At 42.6% G+C, this 27,460-nt stretch overlaps 1 protein-coding gene across 2 annotated transcripts; it reads left to right on the top strand.

The window, feature by feature from the left end:
- Positions 1-27,460, top strand: sh3rf2 (SH3 domain containing ring finger 2). Of its 2 annotated transcripts, XM_084085578.1 has the most exons (10): positions 1-1,074; positions 5,051-5,314; positions 6,406-6,501; positions 7,872-8,258; positions 19,762-19,889; positions 21,329-21,499; positions 21,668-21,915; positions 22,535-22,848; positions 23,890-24,197; positions 24,882-27,460. In XM_084085578.1, exons 1-10 carry the CDS (start codon positions 928-930, stop codon positions 25,060-25,062), a joined length of 2,244 nt encoding a protein of 747 aa, XP_083941704.1. In that variant the 5' UTR covers positions 1-927; the 3' UTR covers positions 25,063-27,460. The 2 variants fall into 2 exon arrangements, with proteins under 2 accessions (XP_083941704.1, XP_083941705.1); XM_084085579.1 differs by lacking the exon at positions 6,406-6,501.

Below are 27,460 nucleotides of genomic sequence, written 5' to 3'. Positions count from 1 at the left end.
GGCGAGCACGCAGCTGCACTTTTCTGCGCGAGTGAATGTTTGGACATTTATTTCCCACATAATTATCGGAACGTACGGATTATCCTGGTCGTATAGTCGGCAGCTACATGCGCGTACAAAGTCATAAAGTATTTTAAAAACAAATGTGTTGCTCAGGCTGAAAGGGAACGTTTCTTGCAGTAAAAGAGCATAAAGAGGGTAAGAGCAGCCTCCTACTTCCTGAAGTCTCAGCTACCTTAGCGGCCAGGTGAGCTGACATGACACCTGCGTGCTGCGTCATGTGCGTCATGTGGTGTTTTAACTTTACGCACGTAGCGCTTTCCCTTCTCCTATCAGTCTCGGTATAGTTTTTGGATCGATCCGCGTGAGCACATTAATCCTAAACGTGAATGAATGCCCCGGATTAGTGCTGCTACAGTAGCTTTCATTGTAGAACATTTGTAACAAAGTGGACTGTCATTATTAGCCTACCATTGATTACTTTCCTCCAGTATGGCGGAATCACACAGTGTTTGGACTAGGAACGTGTCAGAAGAAGAAGAATAAGCGTGTGTCTCCAGCTCCAGACAGAGAGCCTCGTTAAAATGGAGGATCTAAAGCCCTAGTTGGACCTGCTTGAATGTTCTGTGTGTTCACAGCGGCTGGATGTGACTGTCGGCCAAGGTGTTCCCCAGGCTGCCAGCACACGTTCCTCTGTAAGCCCTGCCTGTAGCCTATCCGCAGCACAGGAGGCGTCCATCAGGCGTTCTGCTCACACAGCAGTCACAACACAGTCACAACAGTGACAACAAACAGTCACAACAAACAGCTGCTCCTCTGTCCTGGGTGGGTGTCGCACTCCTCCTGCTCCTCAGGCCAGGTCAGTGGAGGAGCCCCCTAAAGAAGAACCTGAGGCTCCTGGAGGGGCCACAGCACCAGCAGGGGTCCATGGGGCCCGGCCGGGGGGCCAGGCAACAGTCTGCTGCTGCCCACTACGCAGTGCCCACCAACATGACCCTCAGGGAGGCTCAGCAGCAGCAGGACTCACCACCGAGCTCCCTTCAACACAGAGAGAAACAACAGGGGGACAATGAGGTGAGCAGTGGTGTAAAAAGTACTCGCATGTTTTTTTTGCTTGAGTTAAAAGTATCGATGAAGTCCATCATTCTAAATTACCTTGAGTAAAAGTACAAAAGTATTTTGGAGTCAAAATGTACATTAAACGACCAAAAGTAGGAAGTACTCCTTATGCAGAAGGTCCCATTTCACAAGTTTTCAAATGTATATTAAAAAATGTATTATACTTTTGAAACTGTTATTTCATGTTTTATACATTTAATGTATACAAAATCTTTGGAAAATAACAGATCTACAAGTTCGATCTTGTGAGCTTGTAGATCGGATATTTTCAAATGGCTGAAATGTATGTAGGGCTGAAGTGGCATGTGTATGTTTTGTAATAATAATCAAAATCTACAAAGTAACTAGTAACTAAAGTTCTCAAATCATTTTTGTGGAGTAAGAGTACAATATTTGTCTCTAAGATGTAGTGGAGTAGAAGTAAAAGTACAGAACATACTCTAGTTAAGTAAAAAAAAAAAACCTCAAAATTGTACTTAAGTACAGTACTTGAGTAAATGTACTTTCCACCTCTGGAGGTGAGCGAGTGTGGAGGTCAAACATCATGGATCTCAAACACAATCCCAACTCCTACCACAAGTAGTCTATTATAGGTAACTTCAGTGTATTAGCATCCCTTTCAAATGAAATAACTAGGCAGAATTTTGTTTTATAACAATTGAAGTGACATTTAAGTTAAAAATAATGACCAAGCAACTTGTTATTTAGTTTATTTTACAGCTTACTATATTGAAATCAAGTGAAACATTTTTGAGAAGGTTGACACATTCACTCTGACAATATTTCCACTATCAATCTCACCTCAGTAATCATTGAAGTGATTTTTTGTTTGTTTAAGTTTTGTTAAAATAACAGTTAAATAGCTTTAATATATATTCTGATACCATAGTAATCATTGATGAAGAGCGTTTGTTCTGTAATAAGAGTTTCCCGTCTCTCCAGGTCTTTAGTAAACAGAAAATAAAACAAGTTACATTGTAAGTGATGAAACAAACCAAAAAATGAGCGGACAAAATTAGAACTGGAACACTATAAAATTGAAGCTGAAAAAAATTGGGTTCTCTTCATTGGATGAAATTGGTGTCCCATCTGAAAATGTATTTGCTGTTTACTAAAGACCTGGAAAAACGGGAAGAAGAACCCTGTTACTAAACAAACACTCTATAACAATGTTTACTATTGGAATATATAGCCTTTAACGTAAAAAAGCAATTTAGCTTAAAACCAAAAAATATCACTTACACCACCTTTTAAACCAATACATATGAATGGCAAGAACCAAACACACCTATTTTCTGCTAAGTGTTTATACGTTTCCCACATTACTGTGAGATCAGTACACACTCCCTTAATCTCATAATAATTAGCTACTTGCTCCGGGGCGCTTCCACTAAGTCACCACAGACTAGCTGCTGGCACAATGCGAGTTTGGTGTCGAATATCTGGCTGTCACTGTGATTGCCAAAATATTAGTTTGTTTATGTTACTTAGGGATGGGACGACATGAAAATTTCATGTCACGATTATTGTAAATGAGGTTTTGGGCGAACTTTACTCTTGATTTTATTACCTTAGTAAACCTTTTCATAAACACTTTATGTTTTCAATCACTAGTTTAAAGTCTTTTTTCAATCTTCGTGATATGTGTTTAGTAAATTATGGTCCCATTAATTTTAAAGTAGGGTATGTTTCTAGGGTTTCTACTGGTTCTACCGAGTGAAGATTTTGACCGGATATAGAAAGATGGCGGATTTAAAATCTCTGAAAAATAGGCTTCATTTACTGTCTGTAGAAACCAATGGCGTCACTTTGTCCATTCATTTTTACGGTCTATGATCACAACACAACGTGTTGTGATCATAGACCGTCAAATCAACATTTAGCAGATGCTCTTATCCAGAGCAACTTCCAATAAGCAAGGTAATCACATACTGTACATAGAATTAAGAGTTTCCGCTATAAAAGATTTGGTGTATGGGGGAAAAAAGAGCTGACCGTATTTGTTTATTAAGTATAGAGGGTATAAGTGGTTAAGGTTATTTTTTTGTTTTGATTCTTAAAAAGATTCATCTAATCAGTTCACTAATTATCTTAGACAGATTAATTACTTGAAAACTATATTTCCCCAACAGGGTCCCACACAGGAACATTGGGTCATCGTATTCTTTCATCTACGCCGCCATTTGAGCGTTAATTAACACAACACCAAGATGAAGTGCCCTCTAATAACCTCCCTGGAGGACAGAGTCATGCAAGCTCATTACTCTTAATAAATGTTAGCAAATCAAACTGTGCTGCTATGTATTAAGTGTTAGCATATTTGTGGGATGAAAAACATAAAATATATTTGTTTTGCAGGAAAATGCCCCTTTTTAGTCTGATACTTCTGATGATTCAGTTACTAAATCACATTAAAAGGTGCTGTAAGTCTTCTTTTTTTGTTAAAATAAGTGTTAAATATAGAGTGTTTGCTATACAGGGTTGTTCAGTAACAGTGGTCTCCCTGTCTCTCCAGCTCTTTAGTAAACAGAAAATAAATATTCAGGTCAGGACACAAATTTCATCCAATCAGGAGAGGAAACTCTTACAGGATAAACAAGTGAAATGGGGAGTGATGACACAAATAAATTGACAGACAAAAATGGAACTGAAACACAAGCTGATAAATTATCTTTGTGGGGTTAACAAAAAACTTCACTTAAACCCCCCTTTAACGGACAGTTTCTTGTTGATATGTCAAATATTTTGGATTGCATTAACACTATAAATTAAAAATGACAATTTAACAGGTCAGAGATAACCACAAATGTCAGAATAAAAAAATAGTTTTCTTGAAAACCAGTGAGAAATTTGGAAGTAATCCTGACATCAGGGTGAGGAATGCAAATTATTATATTCAAAGTGTTGATTCATTTCTCAGACATCTTCAGACAAGCTAAGCATCTTCTCTCAATGCAGAAAGAGAGAACAGAGAACAACACAATGACATTTAAGCTCCTCACTGATTGCTATCTACAGGGATGTGTGTGTATGTGTGGCTCTGTTTTGTCTTCATTGTATCTGAAGGACTGGGGCCTTTTGCTAATGTTCTGCACAAGGCTTATGTGAGTTGTTTTGGCCTGCTGCTATCTCCCCGTCTCTCTCATTCTTGTTGTTGTGTAGCAAATGTCCTTTCCAAAGTGCCTGGTCTCACTTTGTCACTGTAGAAGTAGGTCAAACCCAAAGTTTTGTGTTTCACTCGAGGGAAATGCAATTGTATTGGCGAGCTGCTATTTGTTTTATATCTGACATCATGGGAAAGAGTAGCCCAGGGTCCCTTTGGTATCTTGATGCTTCTCTGCCCAAATGTAGGAGATTGTATTTTCATAATTTTTTAGTTTTGTAGTAATATTTGAATTTACGAACACAATGTGTGCGATACATAACTTTAACTTTTGTTATCAAAAATGTCTGGTAAAGGTTTATTTTTTTGCATTCAAATGCTCTTTTATAATGTGTCTTCAAAGGTTAACCACTTAAGCCAGATATACAGTACTTGGCCAATTACACCGAACCAATCCACAAGCTCACAGCGCGTTTCATTGTGACGAGTTGGGAGCTTATAGATATGCTATGCCACATTGTGACGAGTTGGGAGCTTATAGATATGCTATATGCCACATTTTGACGAGTTGGGAGCTTATAGATATGCTATGCCACATTGTGACGTGTTGAGAGCTTGTAGAGCTATATCATTTTTGGAAGATTTGGGACATTTTTCACCTGTAATGACACGCCCCAAAATAGCGTAGGGAGGGCCAGTTGAAAGTGGTTAATGTTTTGTGTAAAGCAATTTGAATTGCCCGTTGAGATATGCTATACAAATAAACTTGCCTTGCCTCACACAGCCAATTAATCAAAAAATGTGGTTTTATTTCCATGCCGTGTGCAGGTTGTTCCCAGAGCTCTGCACAACCACGGACGAGGCGGCATGGGAGAGCTGGACCTCAGCACTGCTAACAACACCACCAACCCAAGACAGAAGATGGAGGAGAGCTTGTACCACAGCAGCAGTGGGCCAGGCGCTGCCAACTTGTTGCAGGCTGTCAACCTGATGCCTCAGTCCCAACCGCTGGCTCTCTGCAGGGCCCTGTCCGACTTCAACCCCAGCACAATGGACCTGGAGGACTACAAATACTGCCTGAGGTTCCTCAAGGTTTGTCTCCCTCTGTACTGTAACCAACCTGATACTTCAACGAGGAAAACGGGGAGGAAGTCCGTGTGCCATGTTTACACGCGACCTTACTTGTAAATGCAAGGAGCATCGGGAGGCTAGAATAATAGAGTTTCCTGTTCAGAGCGGTTTATTAACTTCAGGGACACTCCACACCTACATCAGGCATGCTGCAATTTTATAGATGAGAGAGAAAGATAAAGAAAAAACGAGACATATGAGGACCATTTATTTTGGAGGGGGAGATATATGCCATTAACATTACATATACGTGTGTGTGTGCGTGCGTGCGTGCGTGCGTGCGTGCGTGCGTGCGTGCGCGCACGCACGCACGCACGCACGCACGCACACACACACACACACACACACACACACACACACACACACACACACACACACACACACACACACACACACACACACACACACACACACACACACACACACACACACAGACAGACTTTTCAGAGAGGGAGAGAGAGAGAGGGACAACACCAAATTCAGCATCATGCTCGTGTGTTCCGTCTGCAAGCACACACGAACGATTATGCACAATGGTGCTATTTCATAATCTGTGTTGCTTTCTTTGTCCTGTTCCTTGCTTGAAAGGAACAGAAAACCCACAGGATGGTGGAGCCAGGGGCATAGTGGCACAGGAAGACCTCCGCTCCGCTCGCTGCAGTGCTTGCTACTTAGCGTAAAGGACTTTCTGAGGGAGTTACATAAGGACCTTAGTGTTCCATTAAAGCACATCTGAGAGCTGGTCAGAATGGTTTGAGAGAGAGAGAGAGAGAGAGAGAGAAAAAACAAACTGGGCCCTACAGACAGTTGATGTCACATGCTGTGTGTGTGGCGGGGGGGGGGGGGGGGGGGGGGGGGGGTCGGGTGCTTCAGACTCCTGGGCTGATTCTGTTCCAAACATGTTCTCTTTTCTTTCTTTTTATAACTCTCCATTCAATCTAAATTCACGCCCCCCTCCGTGTCTCCTTCTACCACCCCCCCCCCCTCTCTTTCTCTCTCTCTCTCTCCCATCTCTTCCTCCCCCTTTCCTCTCCTATCATCCTTGTTTGTAGGGAGACATCCTTACTGTGGTCAGACGGGTGGATGAACACTGGATTGAAGCGAAACTTGGAGACAAAGTTGGGATTCTCCCTCTACAGTTTACAGAGGTTTGTCTTTCTTTCTTTCTTTCTTTCTTTCTTTTCTTTCTTTTCTTTATCTCTGTCTCTGTCTTTGTCTCTGTCTGTCTTTCTTTCTCTGTCTTTCTCTCACTGTCCATGTGAGTTGAGAGCGAGTGGCATCTAGTGTGCGTTGCAGGTTGCGTGGGCTGATGCTGTTTGACGCTATGCCTCCAGTAACAAATACAACTGTAAGTGTTGATGCTGGAAGCGTGGGTCACTGCTGGAGCGCTGCCTCGTTTTTTGCGTTCAAACCATTTTCGCTTCATCCATAAATGTCAGTGGCGTACAGCAAAGTGCTGAGGCACGGCGCTGTGTCTGCAGCCCCTCATTAGTGTGTGACTACAAGGTTTACTCAGGTTCACAGAGTTTGCCTTGCTTGCTGACTGTCGCTTGTTTTCCTCTGTACTTTACTGCCTTAAGAAAATAATGTCATCCTCGTCAAAGAATTAAGATATTTTATCTGCTATACTCAGCAAAGAGATGAGGTGTAGAGGGAAACAAGTTCAGGATCTAGTATACTATAGAGTCCCGGAGGACTCTGGTCAACTAAGTATGTAGGCTTTAAGTGGTTATTGCTTCTTCAGACATCTGACTTGTTTACTTCTGTCTCTCCTCGTGTTATTATTTTACCTCCTTTCTCTTCTCTTTCGCTGTGTTCCTCCTCTCTTCTCAGATTTCTGCTCTCATGCTTGTCCTTCCTGTCTTCTCTCTTAACAACCTTGTTCCTCATCTTCCTCCACCTCTGCTCTCAACATTTCATCGTCCTGCTCTCTCCTCTCCTTTCCTCTCCTCTCCTCTCCCCCCTCATTCTGTGCCTCTCTCGTGTGTTGAAGCAGTGGAGCGTGAGGACACAGTAATGCTTTCTCTGCTTGGGTGGCGTAACAACACATCACTGTAGGGAGCGAGAGCATTAACCCCGTCCTGCCTGGCGGTCTGGCGGTGTGACTCTGCACAGTCCATCTCTCTGCCATCTGGCCATCGTCTTTCCCACCGCCTCTCGGCTCGACCGTTCGTACGTAGTCGCCCCCCGTCTTGTCGACCGACTAAGTTGGATGGTGTGTGTGATTTAGTTGGATGGCCTTCGTTGTTTGTTTAGCTGAGAATAGAAGTTGACGGGGGAAGGGGTGAGCGAAGCAGCTGGTGTGTGTGTGTGGTTGGTTAAAAAGTTGTATGTTATTTTTGCGAAGCTGCGATATGTTTTCTTCTTCTCCTGTTCTCTTTCACCCGAACTCGGTAGAGGTGAAGTGAAGTAGCTGGATGACCTTGTTGTTGTTTAGCTGAGCAAAGAAGCCATCAGTTGGTAGGTTATGTGTTCAAGGGGTTCTGTTGACGTGTTTCCTTCTCCTATTCTCTTTCAGCCAAACTCGGCGGCTGTCAAACTCCTGGAGGGTAAGAACAGGAAGGGGAGGGACTCATCAGAATTCGGCCAGCGGACTGGAAGTGGCAGCAAGGACAAGGTCGCTGACGCACCCGACAGGACCAACCATTACGGAGTCCTTCAACTCCCGGCAAAGACTCCTACCATCAACGCTCTGCCGCCCCCCAGCCAGGGGAAACAGCTGGGTGTCAGCAGCAGTGCCATCTACCAGCCGGCCAACATCTGCACCTTCAACGGCCCGCAGGGCCCGACGCCCCACCTCTCAACTGCTCCAGCCAGTGCCAACCACGGCCCTGCTCCGCCCTCCAGGGTGGCCTGCCAGCACGTGAAGGGCCGCCCCGACGGGACGCACAGACCCCTGTCACAGGTGAGTCCTGTGCCCACACATCTTCCTTATTGTGAAATCAGAAAAAGAGGAGGGCTACGTCTTTTATAACGATTAGTAAAGATAAAATCGCTGGAAGGTGCCCTTTGGTCCAAAAGAGGAAACCTCTAAAGTCAAGAAGAAAAAAAAAAAGTGTAAAAAGTAAAACAGGCTAGTTCATCATTGAACAAAAAAAAGCATGCCTACATGTTTCGGCCTATGGGCAAACAGGAAGCCTTCCTTATTGTGTGAGTCATGGCGGTTCAAAATGCCTCTTTGGTTCAAGTTTGTTTCTGTTTTGTTTGCTCTACCTTGTCTTTTCCCATCCATTGGTTCAAACTGGCATGTGGATTTCCTTTAGTGACTCTTTGGTCTCCCTCTATTTGTTCTAATAGAAAGTGTATGTTATTCAAAAGACCTGACCTGTTTTGTCAGTGATAATGAATGTTTTCATCAGTCACTAGGAGAGAACAGGGAGGGAAGCATTACACTAAGCTTCAGGAATGAGTGCAGAGGGAAAGACATCGCCCTTGTGTTTCTGTTCACCGTTACATGACTAACAGGCTCACATGGAGACAGATGTGGAAGCCTACGACTGAACGATGGAGCGATAAAGAGGGGTGAGCGATAGAGGTTAGTGGAAGGAGCCACAGATTCTAATCGGCCTTGGGAAGTAAGCCAGGTTTCCCCCCACAGGAGATGAAGAGCAAGGGGGAGAGATAAGGACTGTAGGAGGAGTGTTTGATTAGCTGTCATACTTTTTAATTTGCAAATTAGTTGAGGTGAATGAGGTTTGGATGGAAGAGAATGTCAGAAGAGAGATCCTTTGATTGAGCTCCCTGATGCAGTAGCAGACATCATTCAGACCCAATGATAAAATACTGTAGATTGAATTCTAGTTTCTAATGAATACCTCTGAAAAACCAATCAGAAGAGCGAAAAAAAGACTGACAAGCTCCTTTGGACTGCACTTGTCTGTTCTTGCCCGAAGGTCAAGATCAATTGGAAACAGGCTTTCCAAAAGCCAGAGGTTGAAGGTTGTAGGATAACAAAATGTGGTCATGTTTTAGGAAGATGCTTTAAGGCCTCCCTCCAAGTATGAGGATGAATTGCCAAGTATAACACCAGTCACACATGCTATTTAGTAAAAATGTACACATTCATCACCCTGTGTATTATTATACACAGTGTATCTATCACCTCGCACAGGGTTGATGAATGTGTACATTGAACCATGTTGGGCAGTTGTTGCATGCCATGACTGAAAGAAATCATCAGCTTTGTTTATCAATCACATATTCTGCAGAATCAGGCTACAAGCAGGCTAATGTTCAATATAATTTAGTACCATGTTTTGTTCTGTAATAAGAATGGATCAAATGAGTCATTAACGGTAGGGATTATACCATGAAAGTGCAATACAGCACACCTTCCATTTAACCCATTCAAACCGGGGAACGCATCTGTGTAACCACTTTATCCCCATTACAAAATATTTTGAGATGGGGGGGTCGGCGGCCAAATACATAATAGGCCTAATTTTGGGGTGTCCATGCGTTTTTCAGAAGCCAGTTAGGATTTAGAAGACATTTGTAGATGCGTTCCCGGATTTAATGGGTTAAACGTTTTAATGTGTCTACAAAACTGTCATTTCATGTCAATCAGAACTAAATGACTGTGGATAGTGTTGTCATAAGCAGGTTAATGTCAGGTTAAGGCTGGGGCGTTTCCTGTATACGAATGTCTGCAAGCATTATAATTATGAGCACAGAGTGTTGCCAAACGACCTGCCCTGATACGACGATTTCCCTTTGATTGAGGAGAAAATTCACATGTCTGCCCTGCAATTATACCGTGCACTGTACTGTACATGTCAGCCTGCGAGAGGGAGAGAGACGGGCAAAACGGAGAAGGAGGAAGGAAGAGGAGGGGGACTAGACTGGAGAGGAAGGGCAAGAAGGTGGAACATCGGGGGGGTGCAGGGTTTGAAGTTAAAGCTGCAATCCGGAACTTACTTTAACCACTTAACCCATTCAATGTGTCACTTTAGATATATATATATTTTATATATATATATTTTTTTAAGTGAGTCATGTTGTGATGACCACACACCGCCCACTTCACACTGGGTGTGATTTTTTTAAATGTGTGCAAATCTTTGAATATATATATTTTTTAAAGCGAAAATTCTCAACTCAAATCTTTGCTTCTGGGGATTCTACAAATGTGTTCTAAATCCTAACAGTTTTTTTGAAAACTTATGTTGCTGTAATATCAGTAGTTCTCAAGCGTTTTCATGTCAAGGACCACCCAAAATGATGATGTATTTGGCCATAGACCACCCCCCCCCCCCCCATCTCAAAATATATTGTTCCAGGGACCCCCAGACGCAAAGATTTGAGTTAAAAATGTGTATATTCAAAGATTTGCACACATTTTCACGATTTCGTTTTTCAAGCCAATTAAATCTTACAATGACACAGATGCGTTCCCGGATTGAATGGGTTAAGCTTTATACAGGCCTACTTTGTCATAGGGAGAATAGCAAAAATATCTGATCTACAAGTGATGCGTTGTGAGACTATTTTTGCTTGACAGTCTTTGAAAGCTTTTGCTTATAATGACATGGCCAAAATAGCGATGCAATATGGAGATGGAGAGAGAATGTTGATACAAACTACATCTGCAGTGGTTGGAGCCACGGTGGTGTCCCTGCTCTTCCATTGAAGCGTTTAGCCCCCGGTGTCTGGTGGGACACGCGTCTGTCGTTTTCCTACCCGATCGACCATAGACACATGCAAAACTGCCTTTTCGCATGGACAAATTATTTTATTAGGATTAAAGTTAGCAAAAATCACACCCTGTGTGAAGGTAGCGGCGCCTTTGATACATTATGTCATCGATATGTGTTTATAATGTGTTTATAGCCATGTGTCACGTGAAGCTTGACCAATCACTTTGTTGACGGGTCTGACCAATCAGAACGTTGACGGGTCTGACCAATCAGAACGTTGACGGGTCTGACCAATCAGAACGTTGACGGTGAACACGGACAAAGTCAGGTATAGAGCAGGATCCGCTCTATACCTAAAGGTAAAAAAAACTGTCACGACGGAGGCGCACCGGCTCTAGTAGACTTGAGCAACGAGAACGTTGCAAAGTCCACCAGAGCCGATTGAGTGCCGTTCGAGTTATGTACCGATGGGGACAAAATCGTAAATTACCCCCCCCCCAGACAGTGCCAGCACCGAGCACTATTTTCCACCACGGAGCTCTTTAGGTAACTTTCTGTTACCTAAAGACTTTCTGTTACCTAAAGCTCTTTAGGTAACTTTCTGTTACCTAAAGAGCTCAGTGGTATTTTCCACCACGGAGCCAGTGCTATCCTCTTGGAATGACACATATGCAGTGACTAGGGGTGAGGCGGTTTGGCGTGCGTGACAGAAGGGGGGGGCGTTGCCAAGTTACTACGACCGGGTAGGAAAACGACACACGCTGGACCGGACACCTACAACACTGGCTTATAAGTAGTACTGCCAGAAACTCATTGCACAATATCTCCCGTGGGTGAGCGGGGATGATGCCTTCTGGACAGATCGGTACAAATGTTGTCTCTGGTTCGGGGGACCTGGGCTTCGAATCCTGGGAAGGACATGAAAGTTTACGGATTGCAGCTTTAAGAAAGGAACTAAATGATGGCATGAAGTTTGGAAGCGGCAGGATAGGTGGGGGGGAGGGTACAAGACAAAAGAAAATAAAGAGAATAATAAAGAGAATAGTTGGGAAATGGAGAGAGAGGGATGGAGAAGAGGGAGTCTCTCTGCTTATCTCTCTCATAGCGAATGATGATGAGTCACTGGCAGGGTGGCTTACATAACAGACCCCTTCTATCTCCTCCTTCCTCTTCACTGAGCAAGTAACATCACCACCCCGGCCAATAATAGACGACAAGCCCAGTTCTTTGCCGTGCGAAAGTTTCCTCACTCTAAAAGGGGGACAGGACTCCTCGCCATTGGCCGAGCCAGCATGTGGTTTTGAGATCTATTTATAGACGCGCTTCCCATCACCTCTCTCAGCTGTGCAACCTGCCGCGGTGCTTGAAATACTGCTTATAATGTGAATATTAACGGGGTTGAGTATAAACTGTAAACACAGCATGGGTGCAAAAGAGTCAGAATAATATGTAGGCTAATAATTGAATTTGTTTGTAAACCGTGTACTAATTTAGTCAGGTCTCGCAGTGAGTGTTAACAGATGAGTGAGTCCTGAAGGAAAACACAAAATCAGCTTGTAATTGAAATTTCTAATCAATACTGGTTCTGACTGTTGCATAAGTGATCATACGTAGCTATCATTGTATGATTGTTGTAGGCTGCAACAACAAAAATGTAATGTGACGATTGATGAATTACATTTTTCCAGTCACAGCCGTAAAAGTACTGAACTAACTGTTACCCTGTGCGGTGAATCAAACTTTGTACCATTTGATTTTGAAAACTAGGCTGTTGGCCCGTTGGGAACCCATTTCCGTCTGGTTATGCAATACCTGTGTCAACCCATTGTACGTGTCTGGGACTCCCTTTGCCTTTGGTATGGCACATAAACCCTAACTTTTAACTTCACAAACACTATGCCTAAACCTAACCTCAAAACCACTTCCACCTGGACGAAACACCGGGAAAAGAGAGTCCAGTACCTGTCTGTTTGTCTGTATCCATTGTATGCCCATATATAGAGATCTCTGTATCTGTCTGCCTGTGTCTCTTTTATGCCCATGAATGGAGTTTGTCAGCCATGCCCAAATACGGAATCCAGGCCAGTCTATCAGTAAGTACTATGACATCATATTGATGACATGAGGGTACTCCATATATGGGGATTTGCAGATTTATTGATATTTGCCAGACCCAGGGGGTCGGCCTACATGAGGCTTTGTCGGTCTGTCCCTCTTTCCCTCTTTTCCTCTGTCCCTCTTTTCCTCTGCACACACGTCATGCGAAGTCCGGCCATTCAGATTTCGACCACTAGGGGTCTGGCAGTACCAGGTCTCCTGGTTCCCTTGTTTTTGGACAACTGCCGACCTGTCCGACTTCCCCGCTTGCTTCCCAATCATTCCATAGAGCTATATTGTCTGGAGGAAGGATTGCAAATCCCTGCCTAGTGCCTACTAATTTCAATGAAAGTTGCTCACCCAGCGCAGACTCCCCTGGCAGTCTGCCAGAGGTATTTCTCTCCTAACGGAAGGGGACCAATAGAGCATGTACCTCCACGAGGGAGCCCATGCGTCAAGCCCATTGGTTGAGCTATCCGGGTGTGGGCCCAAACTTGCAGTAACAGAGTTGGCCTCTTATCAACCTTTGCTTCAAAACTCCTGGGGGCTTGAATAACTCCTTCAGGTCCTTGACGATGGGCACGCTGAGTTTGAAGTCTTATCAGTTATACGGACAGACGGACGACAGAGATTTATATATCAGACTAGGCCGATGCCCATTGGAAACGCATGCCCCAGACAGTTATTATGTCTGTCTGTGTCCCTTTTTATGGAGATCCCCGATGGACAACCGCCGCCGATCCAACCCACTACAACCCACTCCCTCGGGTCTTCGGCCATACGCACGCTGAGTTTGAAGTTGATTGGTCAGATTTCATGCATTTACTGTATACCTAGATAGATATTACATGGATAGTGCTAATATTACTTACTCTTCATATCTGTTGTTACATTTTTTTATAGATTCACTCAGTCATATTGCTCAGTCGTGCTTGTTGTTTCAGTTGTTGTTAAAGATGGTAATTTTAAACACCAGACCTCAATGACTTCAGCATGACTTCATTTGGGACACAGTGGGTGACACACTGGGTTACACGCAGGGTCACTGTCTGTTCTGTTTGTGTTTGGATGATAAAAGAACAGAACAGGAATGACAGAAGACATAACAGACTGATGAGAAGGAGGTTGAATGGCTGGAGTCAACCCATTTCAGTTCTTTCTTTCTTGCTTGCTTGTTTGCTTTCGTCCTTCCTTGCTTTCTCTGTCTCTCTTCACAAAGAACAGCTGTCATGTCTCCAGGACATACAGTAATAATAATACTAATAATAATACAGTAGTAGGTCGTTAACTTGATCTGTTACTTCCGCCTCATGTCACTACTTCACGGCATCTTCATTATGACCTCTTTTGTCCTTCTCTTGGGTACAGTGTGAATACAATGCAACCTAATTGTGGGAGAGCCTAAAGGGTTAATGGTACTGTAACTGTACAGAGGGGAGTGTTGTGTTCTCTGTCTGCAGGCGAGCATTAACCACTTAAACCAGGGGTATTCAACTAGATTAGGCAGGGGGCCACAACTGTAAAATAACTTGGAGTCGAGGGCCACACAGCGCAAATGCACGCGCGCGCAGCGCGCGTGCATGTGCGCACACAATTTGCGCGCGTGCGCGAAGCGCACGCGCGCGAAATTTTTCGGGTCTAATTCGGGTCTAATTCGGTCTAATTCGGGTCTAATTCGGTTCTATTTGACCAATATAAATCAACCTTTTTTCGGGTCTAATTCGGTCTAATTCGGTTCTATTTAAGGTTCTAAGTTAAGTTCCAATGAAAGATGGCCTTTCAAGAACTAATGAAGGATAAATAATTTGTACTGTTTTAACTTTGATAACATAAATCAAAGTTAAAATAAATAATAATTATGAAAATTAAAAAAAAAAAAATTAAAAAATATATATTTATTTTTTTATTTTTTTTTGGAATATGGCCAGGGGCCACAAGGAAGCTCCTCGCGGGCCGCACGTGGCCCGCGGGCCGCCAGTTGAATATCTATGACTTAAACCCTATATACAGTACTTAGTTGACCGTAGTCCCCCAGGGGTCTATACTAGGTCCCATCCTTTTTTCCCTCTACACCAAATATCTTCGCCAAAAATAGCCGATCTACAAGCTCACAACGCGTTGGGAGCTTGTAACCCTATTTACTAATCCCATTTTTGCCGAATGTTCACCCCTGAATAGGGATGCTAGTTTTCATGCGGTTTATAGATTCATGTTGTTGTTTAACACAGCTGAGCTGTAAATAGCAGCGGGCATGACGTGTGTACAGTGCATCACCAAAAAGGATAACGGTCACCGCGAAAAATCCATTCACACCTTTCAGAAATAACAGCATGAGTGGTTTTCATTTTGACTCACAAAGTCCTCATGGCTAAAAAGCTATTTTCAGCTTGGTAATTAAGTACCATTATCCTAAAAGGCTACATTCCCCTCCAAAAGCTGTGAGCCACGCCCTGGGCTTTGCTCCCTCCCATAATGCTGGCCGTGTCAGGCCTGACTCACAGCCTCTTGCCCTGGGAGAGCGGCCGGCGTGGATGAGTGTGCGTCACGTGTTTATGCTGCTGCTGCTGCCGCTGCCGCAATTGTTGTTTTCGGGGCACGTCCCACTGGGAGGAGGAGGCCACGGGGCAGACCAAGGACCAGATGGGGGGGATTATATCTCCACCCGGCCTTGGAACACCTCAGGACCCCCAGTATGGAGTAGCTAATGTGGCCCGGGAAAGGGATGTCTGGGATTCTTTGCCCCGTGACCCAACGATAAGTGGATGAAGATGGATGGATGGATGGATGGATGGGTGGGTGGATGGATGGGTGGATGGATGGGTGGGTGGATGGAAATTAACAAAGTATTTTCTTGTGGGGAGAATAAAGAATTATCACAAAAAATGCCATTCGGTATATTCAGTGGTGTAAGTACTGTACCTGTAATGTTTAGATATTTTTACTTTACTCGAGTATTTCCAATGTTCAGTACTTTTACTTCTACTCCACGACATCTCAGAGTCAAATATTATACTTTTACTCAACTACAATTATTAGAAAAGTTTAATTACTAGCTACTTAGTATATTTTTATTATTATTACAAAACAAACATTAACCTACATACATTTCGGCCATTCGAAAATAGCCGATCTACAAGCCTGAGGGGATACAAATCTAACCAAATGGACACGATTCAGAGTTTTGGCTCCGCCAGGGACTGCCCTCTGCCCCTTTTCATACTTCCTACACAGAGGTCCTTGTCTGCATTTTTCCTCTACTCAAGGCCGGAATGGTTTCTGTCTCTGGGACATTTCACTCAGACATAATCATAACAACACTGGGTTATAATGAGTCATTCAAAATGCAGTTGAAAGTGAGAATAACATGGGAATGAATCATAGAATACATTTCTTCCACATAAAGAGATGTGTAAACTTAATCATTTTCATTTTTTTGGAGAGGGAGGCTGGTATCACATTCCTCAGATACATTAGTAATTGTGCACAATAAAATCCTCAGTCTTAATGTAACTCTGAGTGTACAAATGTTACATTTGTATAGTCTCAGAGTAACAAATGGATAAATTAACGCTGAGAATTTTACTGTGTAACTACAGTACGGTATGTTCTGGGCAGAACATTAAAGACTTCATCACATGACCCTTTTGGCAAAGATGACTGTAAAGCCACACTTGCCCTACATCACTGGCAACACACAGATCCATAGTTTCATTTTTTAATCCATATTTAAAAGAAAGAAACTTTCTGTTGGCCTGCTTCCTCCTACGCTCACCTCTGTGTCTGTTAAAGCTGCAATCCGTAAGTTTCGAACCCTGGTCTCCCGTGTGTGAACAAACTTCCATGTCAAACGAACCCTCGCCATGGGGAGATACTCAACTTTTCAATCCGGGACAGCACCTGTGTCACATTAGTTGTTGCTATAGCAACATCACTTTTTTTTTTACTATTTTTTTATTAGAAAAAGGATTTCAAGAGAAAAACAAACATACAAGGATACAAACATTAAAAGGAAAAAAAAGACACCAAAAACCAAAAAGACAAGGCAAGTCAAAAGGGCTGCATTCTACAAGCAACATTTTTTGAATAAGAAGGCGTTTTTAGAATGGGCCTCAGGTCTAAATGGGTTCATATACTTTACCCTACAGATGTACTAGTTATTATTAACATTCTCTACCATACAGATGTATTGTTATATTCTATGAACATTCTCTATTGAATATCTATGACTTAAACCCTATATACAGTACTTAGTTGACCGTAGTCCCCCAGGGGTCTATACTAGGTCCCATCCTTTTTTCCCTCTACACCAAATATCTTCGCCAAAAATAGCCGATCTACAAGCTCACAACGCGTTGGGAGCTTGTAACCCTATTTACTAATCCCATTTTTGCCGAATGTTCACCCCTGAATAGGGATGCTAGTTTTCATGCGGTTTATAGATTCATGTTGTTGTTTAACACAGCTGAGCTGTAAATAGCAGCGGGCATGACGTGTGTACAGTGCATCACCAAAAAGGATAACGGTCACCGCGAAAAATCCATTCACACCTTTCAGAAATAACAGCATGAGTGGTTTTCATTTTGACTCACAAAGTCCTCATGGCTAAAAAGCTATTTTCAGCTTGGTAATTAAGTACCATTATCCTAAAAGGCTACATTCCCCTCCAAAAGCTGTGAGCCACGCCCTGGGCTTTGCTCCCTCCCATAATGCTGGCCGTGTCAGGCCTGACTCACAGCCTCTTGCCCTGGGAGAGCGGCCGGCGTGGATGAGTGTGCGTCACGTGTTTATGCTGCTGCTGCTGCCGCTGCCGCAATTGTTGTTTTCGGGGCACGTCCCACTGGGAGGAGGAGGCCACGGGGCAGACCAAGGACCAGATGGGGGGGATTATATCTCCACCCGGCCTTGGAACACCTCAGGACCCCCAGTATGGAGTAGCTAATGTGGCCCGGGAAAGGGATGTCTGGGATTCTTTGCCCCGTGACCCAACGATAAGTGGATGAAGATGGATGGATGGATGGATGGATGGGTGGGTGGATGGATGGGTGGATGGATGGGTGGGTGGATGGAAATTAACAAAGTATTTTCTTGTGGGGAGAATAAAGAATTATCACAAAAAATGCCATTCGGTATATTCAGTGGTGTAAGTACTGTACCTGTAATGTTTAGATATTTTTACTTTACTCGAGTATTTCCAATGTTCAGTACTTTTACTTCTACTCCACGACATCTCAGAGTCAAATATTATACTTTTACTCAACTACAATTATTAGAAAAGTTTAATTACTAGCTACTTAGTATATTTTTATTATTATTACAAAACAAACATTAACCTACATACATTTCGGCCATTCGAAAATAGCCGATCTACAAGCCTGAGGGGATACAAATCTAACCAAATGGACACGATTCAGAGTTTTGGCTCCGCCAGGGACTGCCCTCTGCCCCTTTTCATACTTCCTACACAGAGGTCCTTGTCTGCATTTTTCCTCTACTCAAGGCCGGAATGGTTTCTGTCTCTGGGACATTTCACTCAGACATAATCATAACAACACTGGGTTATAATGAGTCATTCAAAATGCAGTTGAAAGTGAGAATAACATGGGAATGAATCATAGAATACATTTCTTCCACATAAAGAGATGTGTAAACTTAATCATTTTCATTTTTTTGGAGAGGGAGGCTGGTATCACATTCCTCAGATACATTAGTAATTGTGCACAATAAAATCCTCAGTCTTAATGTAACTCTGAGTGTACAAATGTTACATTTGTATAGTCTCAGAGTAACAAATGGATAAATTAACGCTGAGAATTTTACTGTGTAACTACAGTACGGTATGTTCTGGGCAGAACATTAAAGACTTCATCACATGACCCTTTTGGCAAAGATGACTGTAAAGCCACACTTGCCCTACATCACTGGCAACACACAGATCCATAGTTTCATTTTTTAATCCATATTTAAAAGAAAGAAACTTTCTGTTGGCCTGCTTCCTCCTACGCTCACCTCTGTGTCTGTTAAAGCTGCAATCCGTAAGTTTCGAACCCTGGTCTCCCGTGTGTGAACAAACTTCCATGTCAAACGAACCCTCGCCATGGGGAGATACTCAACTTTTCAATCCGGGACAGCACCTGTGTCACATTAGTTGTTGCTATAGCAACATCACTTTTTTTTTTACTATTTTTTTATTAGAAAAAGGATTTCAAGAGAAAAACAAACATACAAGGATACAAACATTAAAAGGAAAAAAAAGACACCAAAAACCAAAAAGACAAGGCAAGTCAAAAGGGCTGCATTCTACAAGCAACATTTTTTGAATAAGAAGGCGTTTTTAGAATGGGCCTCAGGTCTAAATGGGTTCATATACTTTACCCTACAGATGTACTAGTTATTATTAACATTCTCTACCATACAGATGTATTGTTATATTCTATGAACATTCTCTATCCTACAGATGTACCAGTTATATTCTATGAACATTCTCTACCATACAGATGTACTAAATTAGTTATATTGAATTAAAATACTCCAACATACGGACTGTTCATTAAAATAAGTTCCGGGTGGCAGCTTTTAGCCATAGAGATATGTGTCAGCATGTGCGTCGTGCATGTGACTCACCAGTTGATTAGCATTTGTGTATGACGACAATGTTGACCTCCTGCTGCCTTCCAGGGCGAGAAGAAGATGAACAGCGAGCCGCCGCCCACCATCAGCATGGCCCTGGTCAACCCCCAGGTGACCCCTCCCTCCACAGACAGTAAAAACTCCTCCTCCTCCACCCAGCAGCTCTCCATCAGCGTGTGAGTAATGCTGTACAATACTGACAACAAACACCATAGGAACAACTTCACTTGGAATCAACTTTCCTAGGCCTGCAAAAGATTAGTTTGATTAATTCAATTCAATTTCAATTCAATTCAAAGGGCTTTATTGGCATGAGAAAACATACGTTTACATTGCCAAAGCAAAAAGCACAATACAACAATACAGCAATACAATCAAAACAAAAAAGATTGATTGCAACAACTGAACTGAACTGCAACAGTTAATCAAACTAATCGATGTAATCATTAGAAATAGCAGATCTACAAGCTCACGAGTGAACTTGCTAGTTTCCTGCCATTTCCCTATTTTTGAGTGACACCGTTAAATAAGTAAGAAAATAATAAATAAGAAAATAATCAATCTGATCTCTCACTGTACATATTAAACAAGACAGGGTCCTTTATATTCCTGCATCTGCAGGATTGTTTGAAAACAAAATCTATAATCAAACCTAGTTACACATTCATAAAATGGCATCCAAACTCTGTTTCCATTCTGTCCACTGCATATACCTCAGTCACTCCAGCCACCTGGATGTCCTCTCTCACTGCATCCATAAACCTCCTCCTTTGGCCAAACTATATGACTTTTGCATGGCAGCTATATCTTCAGCATCCTTCTCCCAACATACCCATCACCATTCACCAGTATACAGTGGTTATCAAACATTTTCATGTCAAAGACCCCCAAATTGATACGTAGGCTATTTGGCCATGGACCCCCATCTGAAAGGATATTGTGCAAGGGACCCCCATAAGAGATGATTTGTGTTCAAAATGATTAATTATTTGAAATTAGCCTTAGTATAAAATAGGGTTAAAGTTGTTAAACTGATTTTGATGCTATATTAACTGACTTTGTTGCTGACCCCCTAGAACCCCCTCAAGGGCCAACGGCGGTCCCTGGATGCCACTTTGAGAACCACTACTCTAATATACTTTACATCACTCCTGGTGAAAATCGTATTGTAGAATAATCCATCCATTATTATGATGTAACAGTGGCGTTTGAATTGACATGTTACCTGCACATGTAGCCTTCTAGCGCCTTCCTCTATCTTATTTTCAGAAGGATATTTAGTCATAATAGGTACAAAGATATACAATTCTGGAGGCCACAGCTCTGACCTGTGGTGTTGGGGTCCACAGCGGGGGACTTTGCACGAGTCACATGAGAGTGTTGATTGATTAGGTCAGATGTAGCCTGGTTCCAGACCGTACAGCATAGCTGGTCTCACTACCTATGGTCTTACACACCTTCCTTTTCACTCTTGCTGGTAACCCATCTGTCACAAATCCCTCCTGACATTTGTCTCCGCCCGTCCCATCCCCGCCTGCACTCTTTACTTCACCAGCTGTGCAGTAGCAACTGAGAAAGTTACATGTCGGTATAAATTCTCTGTTTGGCTCCTCAGGTGTGCAACCCTCTACTCCTACAAACCTCGACGCCCAGAGGAGCTGGAGCTGAGGAAGGGGGAGATGGTGGGGGTCTACGGGAAGTTTAAGGAGGGCTGGCTCCGCGGGTTGTCCCTCAGGACGGGCAAAGTGGGCATTCTTCCCGGGAGCTACGTCACCCCCGTGCTCAGGTGACAGGCTGCCATACACCGTCATTCATACCTTCTGGTCCTTGAGCACCTTAGAGGCTGTTTTATCGGTTCAGATAAATCCACGTGTTCAGCGTTACATTGTAGTATACGTGTATGACTGTATGCTAGTCGATATTTATGCTAATGCTACCAATCGCATCACCACAGAACCTCTGCCAGACTCCTGGAGACCAAGGCAGCGACCACATCCTCTCCGGCAGCTGTAAAGAGGCCCACGGTGTCTAGGAATCCTGCTGTGGTCCTTGCTCTTGATAGGGTAAACACAGATGGAACAATGTACTCGACAGGACAGGTCCCATCTGTCCTCAACGGGGCGCAGCATGCAGCGCCATCAGCCTTGTATGGGGTCTCACAAGGCTGGGACACCGTTAGGCGGGCCTTTAATCCACATAGAGGTGAGAGGGGATCAAACGTATCTATTGACCAATAGGGTGCAGCAGTTAATCGAACAAATCGATTTAATGGATTATTAATCAAAATAATTCATAATCAATACAATTATTGATTTTCAAGAATAGTAAAAAATAGCAGATCTACAAGCTCACAATGTGTCACGATGCAATGCATTGTGAGCTTGTAGATCGGCTATTTTTGCATGACAGTTATACAAACTAGGGCTTATTGGTGGTTAATCAGACTAATCAATTTAGTTGATTATAACAAATCAATTTGAATTTTTACTTGTTGAATTGTTAATAAAAAAAGCACGCTTCTCAATTTGATTCATTGGATAGAAGTGATCGATAGAATAATTGATGAGAAGATAATCGATAGTTGCAGCGGTATAGACCATATTCACACGGCGGCCATATTGCCATTAAGTCAATGAAATGCCACCCCAGTTGCCACCCCAGTTGCCACAGCAACGCAATGTTAAATTCCAAAATGGCCGCCGTGTGAATATGGACTATAGACCAATTCCAACATCAACCTTTTGTTGACCTTTGCTTTTATTGAATTGGTCACTCAAGTTTCACAAAGAAAGAGTGGGGCGTCTGTTTCCTATTTTCTCAGGCTCGACACAGCGAGGAAACCACTACATCCACACATCCACCTCCAGCCACCTGTCCCACTCGCACAACTTTGCTCAAGTTCAGGCGTCCGGCTGTTCTCCTGCCCTGCAGAGGAAGAAGCATGGCAGCATTTTGCCCAGCCCCGGCAGGCCACTGGGCCGCATGTCTGACGCAACAGCATCCCCTGCTGGTATTATCCCGAATGGCAGAGACTTCACTGCCCTGAAAGAGGCAACATTTGACAGAAAGCCTTTCACAAATGGCCCTCACTCGATCTTAGTAAGACCTGACTCGCACAAGAACAACACAGATAAGGTATTGTATTTCCTCTGAAGTTTTGAAATTGATGTAAGTTAATTTAATTGGCCTCAAACTACTTTTAGAATTTCTCTGCAGCATGGCTTACAGTAAAGGGTTCTTACACTGTAACAAAGTACATCTTTTATCATGACTACGCTACCTCTACTGAATTTCTGTTAACATACATTTTACAGTTTCTCCTCAATGTTGAGCCGTGAGCGTTGTCTGCTGTCTATTTATAGTCTAGTGCTGTCTGCTGTCTGAATTTATGTTCTGTAGTGCATTAATGTGAGTCCTTGGTCATTAATTACCCTGTCTGGAGCAATGTGTGTCAGGGTTGTGTTATCTGACCTGTTCTGTACGTGCTTTTGCCTGTCTGTCTATCAGTCTGACAGACAGACAGACAGACAGACAGACAGACTGCCCCAAAGAGATGATGAACTAAAAAAGATCAAGGTCACATTGACGGTCAAGGTCAACGTTGAGAGTGGCTGGATTTTAATGAAACTTGGTGGGAATTATCAGCAGACATGATTAATGTGTGGGTCAAAAAGATCAAGGTCACGTTCAAGGTCAAAATGACATAATCGGTTATATCTGAGTAGTGGCGGCAGTGGCTCTGGAGGTAGAGTGGCCGACCTTGGAATCGGAAGGTTGCCGGTTCGATCCCTGGCTCCTACTGTCTGTGCTTAAGTGTCCTTGAGCAAGACACTTAACCCCTAACTGCCTTCATGGTTTCCTCCACTGTTGTGTCGTGGATGCGTGTGTGAATGAGTGAATGTAATGCACATTGTAAAGGCTTTGGAGGAAGTTGCTATACTGTACTGTATAAATGCACCATTTACCATTTTATTTACCATTTTGACTGTTTGTTAAATTTTCATGACATATTGATTCTGATTTCACACTCCCAAGTTGCTCCGGACAACAGCATCTGCTAAATGCCTACATTGTTAATTAGTTCTTCTCACCACAACAGATGCCAGAGAAAATTCCTTTCATGAACTGAACAGATTTGACAATAAAAATAAACCTCTTCTTCTTCTTCTCCCACAGCCTGTTAAGTCGGTGCGGTTCTTCACAGATGAAGACCCCTCTCCTCCCAGACTGCGAGCCTCCTCGTGGTCGTCGGGTGGGCATCAGGCGAGCTCCGCTGGCCGACCCGGCTCCCTTCCTCTGGAGGTGTGGGCCCCTTCACTCACCTTGGGCAGAGACGGACCCGGCATTGTTCTCAAAGAGGGCAAGAGTCCTGTGCTGAGGAAAGGCCTTGAAACGACCATCTCGGATCTGAACTCCGGCCTGCAGAAACCGCTGTCGTCACAAACGTCATTATCAGCAGCGTCGGCTCAGTTCAGCCCCAGCAGGTGACAAGTGGTTTCAATATTTATTACACCTTTATTTATCCAGGTTATCATTGAAATAATTTTCGAGGCAGCCCTGTCCAACATAAATAAAACATTAAAAACAACAAAATACAGTAACAAATCATCAAAAAAGCATCATTATTATAGTAATGTAAAGACGGTGTATGTGATATTTGTTTGTTAAAATAAGTGTTTTTTAACTCATTCACTGCCACTGACGTAATAAACGTAATTATTCCCGTTTACCAATCCTGCCACTGACGTAAAAAGCGTAATTTAAAAAAATATATATATGTTTTTTTTCTTTTTTCAATTTGACCCAAAGACCAAGGAGATATGATTTTGCGAAGATCTAGACTCCCATCCACTTCCTTGTTAACTTAAAACTTAAAACTTCTCTATCTCGGCTCCTGAGTACTTTTTTTTTCAATGAAAAATCTCTGGCAGTGGGCAAACGCGGCCAGCAATAATTCTGGCAGTGAATAATATCAGACAGGTAAAATTAGACACAGTAAAATCCTGAGTGTCACAGGTCCATTTGGTTCCATGTGTACACTCAGAGTTAACAATGTTTAAATCAACAGAGGAGGATTTTACTGTGTAGCAGAGCTGTGCCGTCGGTTCCGCTGTGCGGTGGTTGACTCGACTGTGACCTTGAGCGTCTGTTCTTTGTTTGTCCCCCAGGCACAGAGTGACGACAACGTATTTAGCACAGACAGACTCCGAGCTCAGTCTGCTACAAGGAGAGCTGGTCCTGGTCCACAGACCTCGACCGGACGGACGGGTTCTGATCACCCAGGAGTGCAGCGGGCTGACCGGCCTGTTCTATAGCAATGTTCTACAGGCCATGGAGAGACTCAGCTGACTGGATTTTACTATTAGTATATTATATCGCCACTGTCGGGCAGAAACCTCGTATTTTTTGTATAGTTTTTTATTGTAAATTAAAGGTAGGGTAAGAGATATTTTTGGGTTAATTTTTGGGTTAATTTTTTTTAAATAACTAGGATAAAGCTTTATATTCTGATAGTAATCATGGTAATCACATACTGTAGAGTGTTTGTTCAGACAGTAACAGGAGTCTCACTGTCTCTCCAGCTCTACATTTTCAGGTGGGTTGCCAATTTCAGCCAATCAGAAGAGAGTACCCATTTATCAATTTTGGTGTTCCAGTTCCAATTTTGTCGGCTCATTTCTTTGTCATTACGTCCAATTTCACTTATTTATCCTGTAATCCTGTATGAGTTCTCTCTCCCGATTGGATAAAATTGGTATCTCGACCTGAAAATGCATTGTCTGTTTACTAAAGAGCTGGAGAGACGGGGAGACCCTAGTCTCGCAGACCCTTCACACCTCCGCCTACACCACCTGAGAAGAGTAGGCCGGAGCTGTGAAGGGTCTGAGACCCCTGTTACGGAACAAACATTCTATAGCAGTGGTTTTCAAGCCTTTTCATATCAAGGTCCATTATTTATTCGGCATTTGAGCCACGGACCGCCGTTTGATGAGATTTAGCCTCTCAGACCCAAGAATTCTAATATTTTGTTGTTAATGGGTGAGATTTTGTCCACAATTCCATGCTGTATTGATGTTGGTACCAATAAGAGAGATAACATGCAAACGTTGATCAAAGATAACAATTCTTCTACATTCTCTAATTGTGTAGACTTCTTGTAAATTAAGTAATGCAGATGTTTAACAATAATTTAACTCTTGAGAGCGTAAAATGAAACAATGGACCATTTGGTTTCATTTTACACTCTGAAAGAGTTAAAGATCTATAAGGGTCCATTTGGTTTCATTTTACGCTCAAGAGTTAAAGATCTATAAGGGTCCATCCATTTGGTTACCAACTCTCCATCATTTAGCTGGAGACCACCAGGAACCCCCTCAAGGACCCTGGTGGTCCCCGGACCACTGGTTGAGAACCACTGCTCTATAGCAATGATTATAGAGCTATTTGACACTCATTTTAACGAAGAAATATCACTTAACCCTTCCTTTAATGCCTTACTTCGTCATACTACAGGGTCCCGCAAAAGAAGAAAAAATAGCTGATCTACAAGCTCACAACGATCTACAATAGATCTGCAATTTTTTTTAAGTGAAAGCGGTTAAGTCTGTCTGTGGGTTTTCTAAATGTTTAACCAATGAAAAGTATTAACAAGAGCTTGTTATTAAATGATGACTACATCTCATTTGATACATTGGAACACAGGTTCTTTTTTCCCCATTTCCTGAAAAGCAACAGTTTTGGACATACAAGGTTTCCGCCCGACTGTGACGATCTATAGTACGTTTCTGTGTTCTCTGTTCAGACAAATGCCAAATGACTTGACCAACCTGCTGTACAGCAGTTGGCTTTAGTTTATGTTGTGTTACATAATGTATAGGTCAGTGCTGCCAAACGTCAACCCTGCAAAGACGTGTGTTCTTGTGATTTTGTGTGCATTTGACTGTATGACCTAATGTTAGACCGTGTGTGTGTGTGTGTGTGTGTGTCAGTGGTGGAAAAAGTACTACATTTGGTACTTAAGTACAGTATCAATACTGCAATGAATAAATACTCTGTTACAAGTAAAAGTCCGGTAATCAAAATATGCTTGAGTAAAAGCACAAAAGTATTGGCATCAAAATACACTTAAAGTACCAAAAGTAAAAGTACTCATTATGCAGAATATCCCGTTTCACAATGTATCGTATGTATAAAATGTATTAAAATGTTTTGAAAAGGGCAGATCTACAAGCTCATGACGCGTTGTGAGCTTGTAGATGAGCTATTTTCAAACGGCCAAAGTTTAAATAGGGCTGAAGTGTTGTTTTGTAATAATAATTAAAATCTTCAAAATAACAAGTAACTAAAGTTGTCAGATAATTGTACTGGTGTAAAAGTGCAATATTTGCCTCTGAGATGTAGTGGAGTAGAAGTAAAAGTATTGAAAATTGGAAATACTCCAGTAAAGTAAAAGTACCTCAAAATTGTACTTAAGTACAGTACTTGAGTAAATGTAATTAGTTACTTTACACCACGTGTGTGTGTGTGTGTGTGTGTGTGTGTGTGTGTGTGTTTCAATGAATGTGCATGTTTGTTACACGTGTACTATTTTATGAGAATTGCACACACGGAAAAAAAACACTGTTCCCTTTTGAATACCTGTGTTACACACTGTTGAGTGCCTTTGTAAAAAAACAAACACAAAAGCAGACTTGTATCTAATAAATGTAATTAGCCTACATGAGTAATAATATTTTCTTATGTTGTA

The sequence above is a fragment of the Gymnoscopelus microlampas genome (genome assembly GCF_963454915.1).
Source record: "Gymnoscopelus microlampas genome assembly, chromosome: 18".
Taxonomy (NCBI): Eukaryota; Metazoa; Chordata; class Actinopteri; order Myctophiformes; family Myctophidae; genus Gymnoscopelus; species Gymnoscopelus microlampas.
This window is presented reverse-complemented; position numbering and strand designations above follow the sequence as displayed.

What these genes read in the sequence shown, in the direction of transcription:
- sh3rf2 (XM_084085578.1), top strand. Translation starts at nt 928, where the DNA reads ATGGGGCCCGGCCGGGGGGCCAGGCAACAGTCTGCTGCTGCCCACTAC. An exon ending in AACAACAGGGGGACAATGAG is followed by an intron (nt 1,075 to 5,050) that starts GTGAGCAGTGGT and finishes TGCCGTGTGCAG; the next exon opens with GTTGTTCCCAGAGCTCTGCA. An exon ending in GGCCTTTAATCCACATAGAG is followed by an intron (nt 21,916 to 22,534) that starts GTGAGAGGGGAT and finishes CTATTTTCTCAG; the next exon opens with GCTCGACACAGCGAGGAAAC.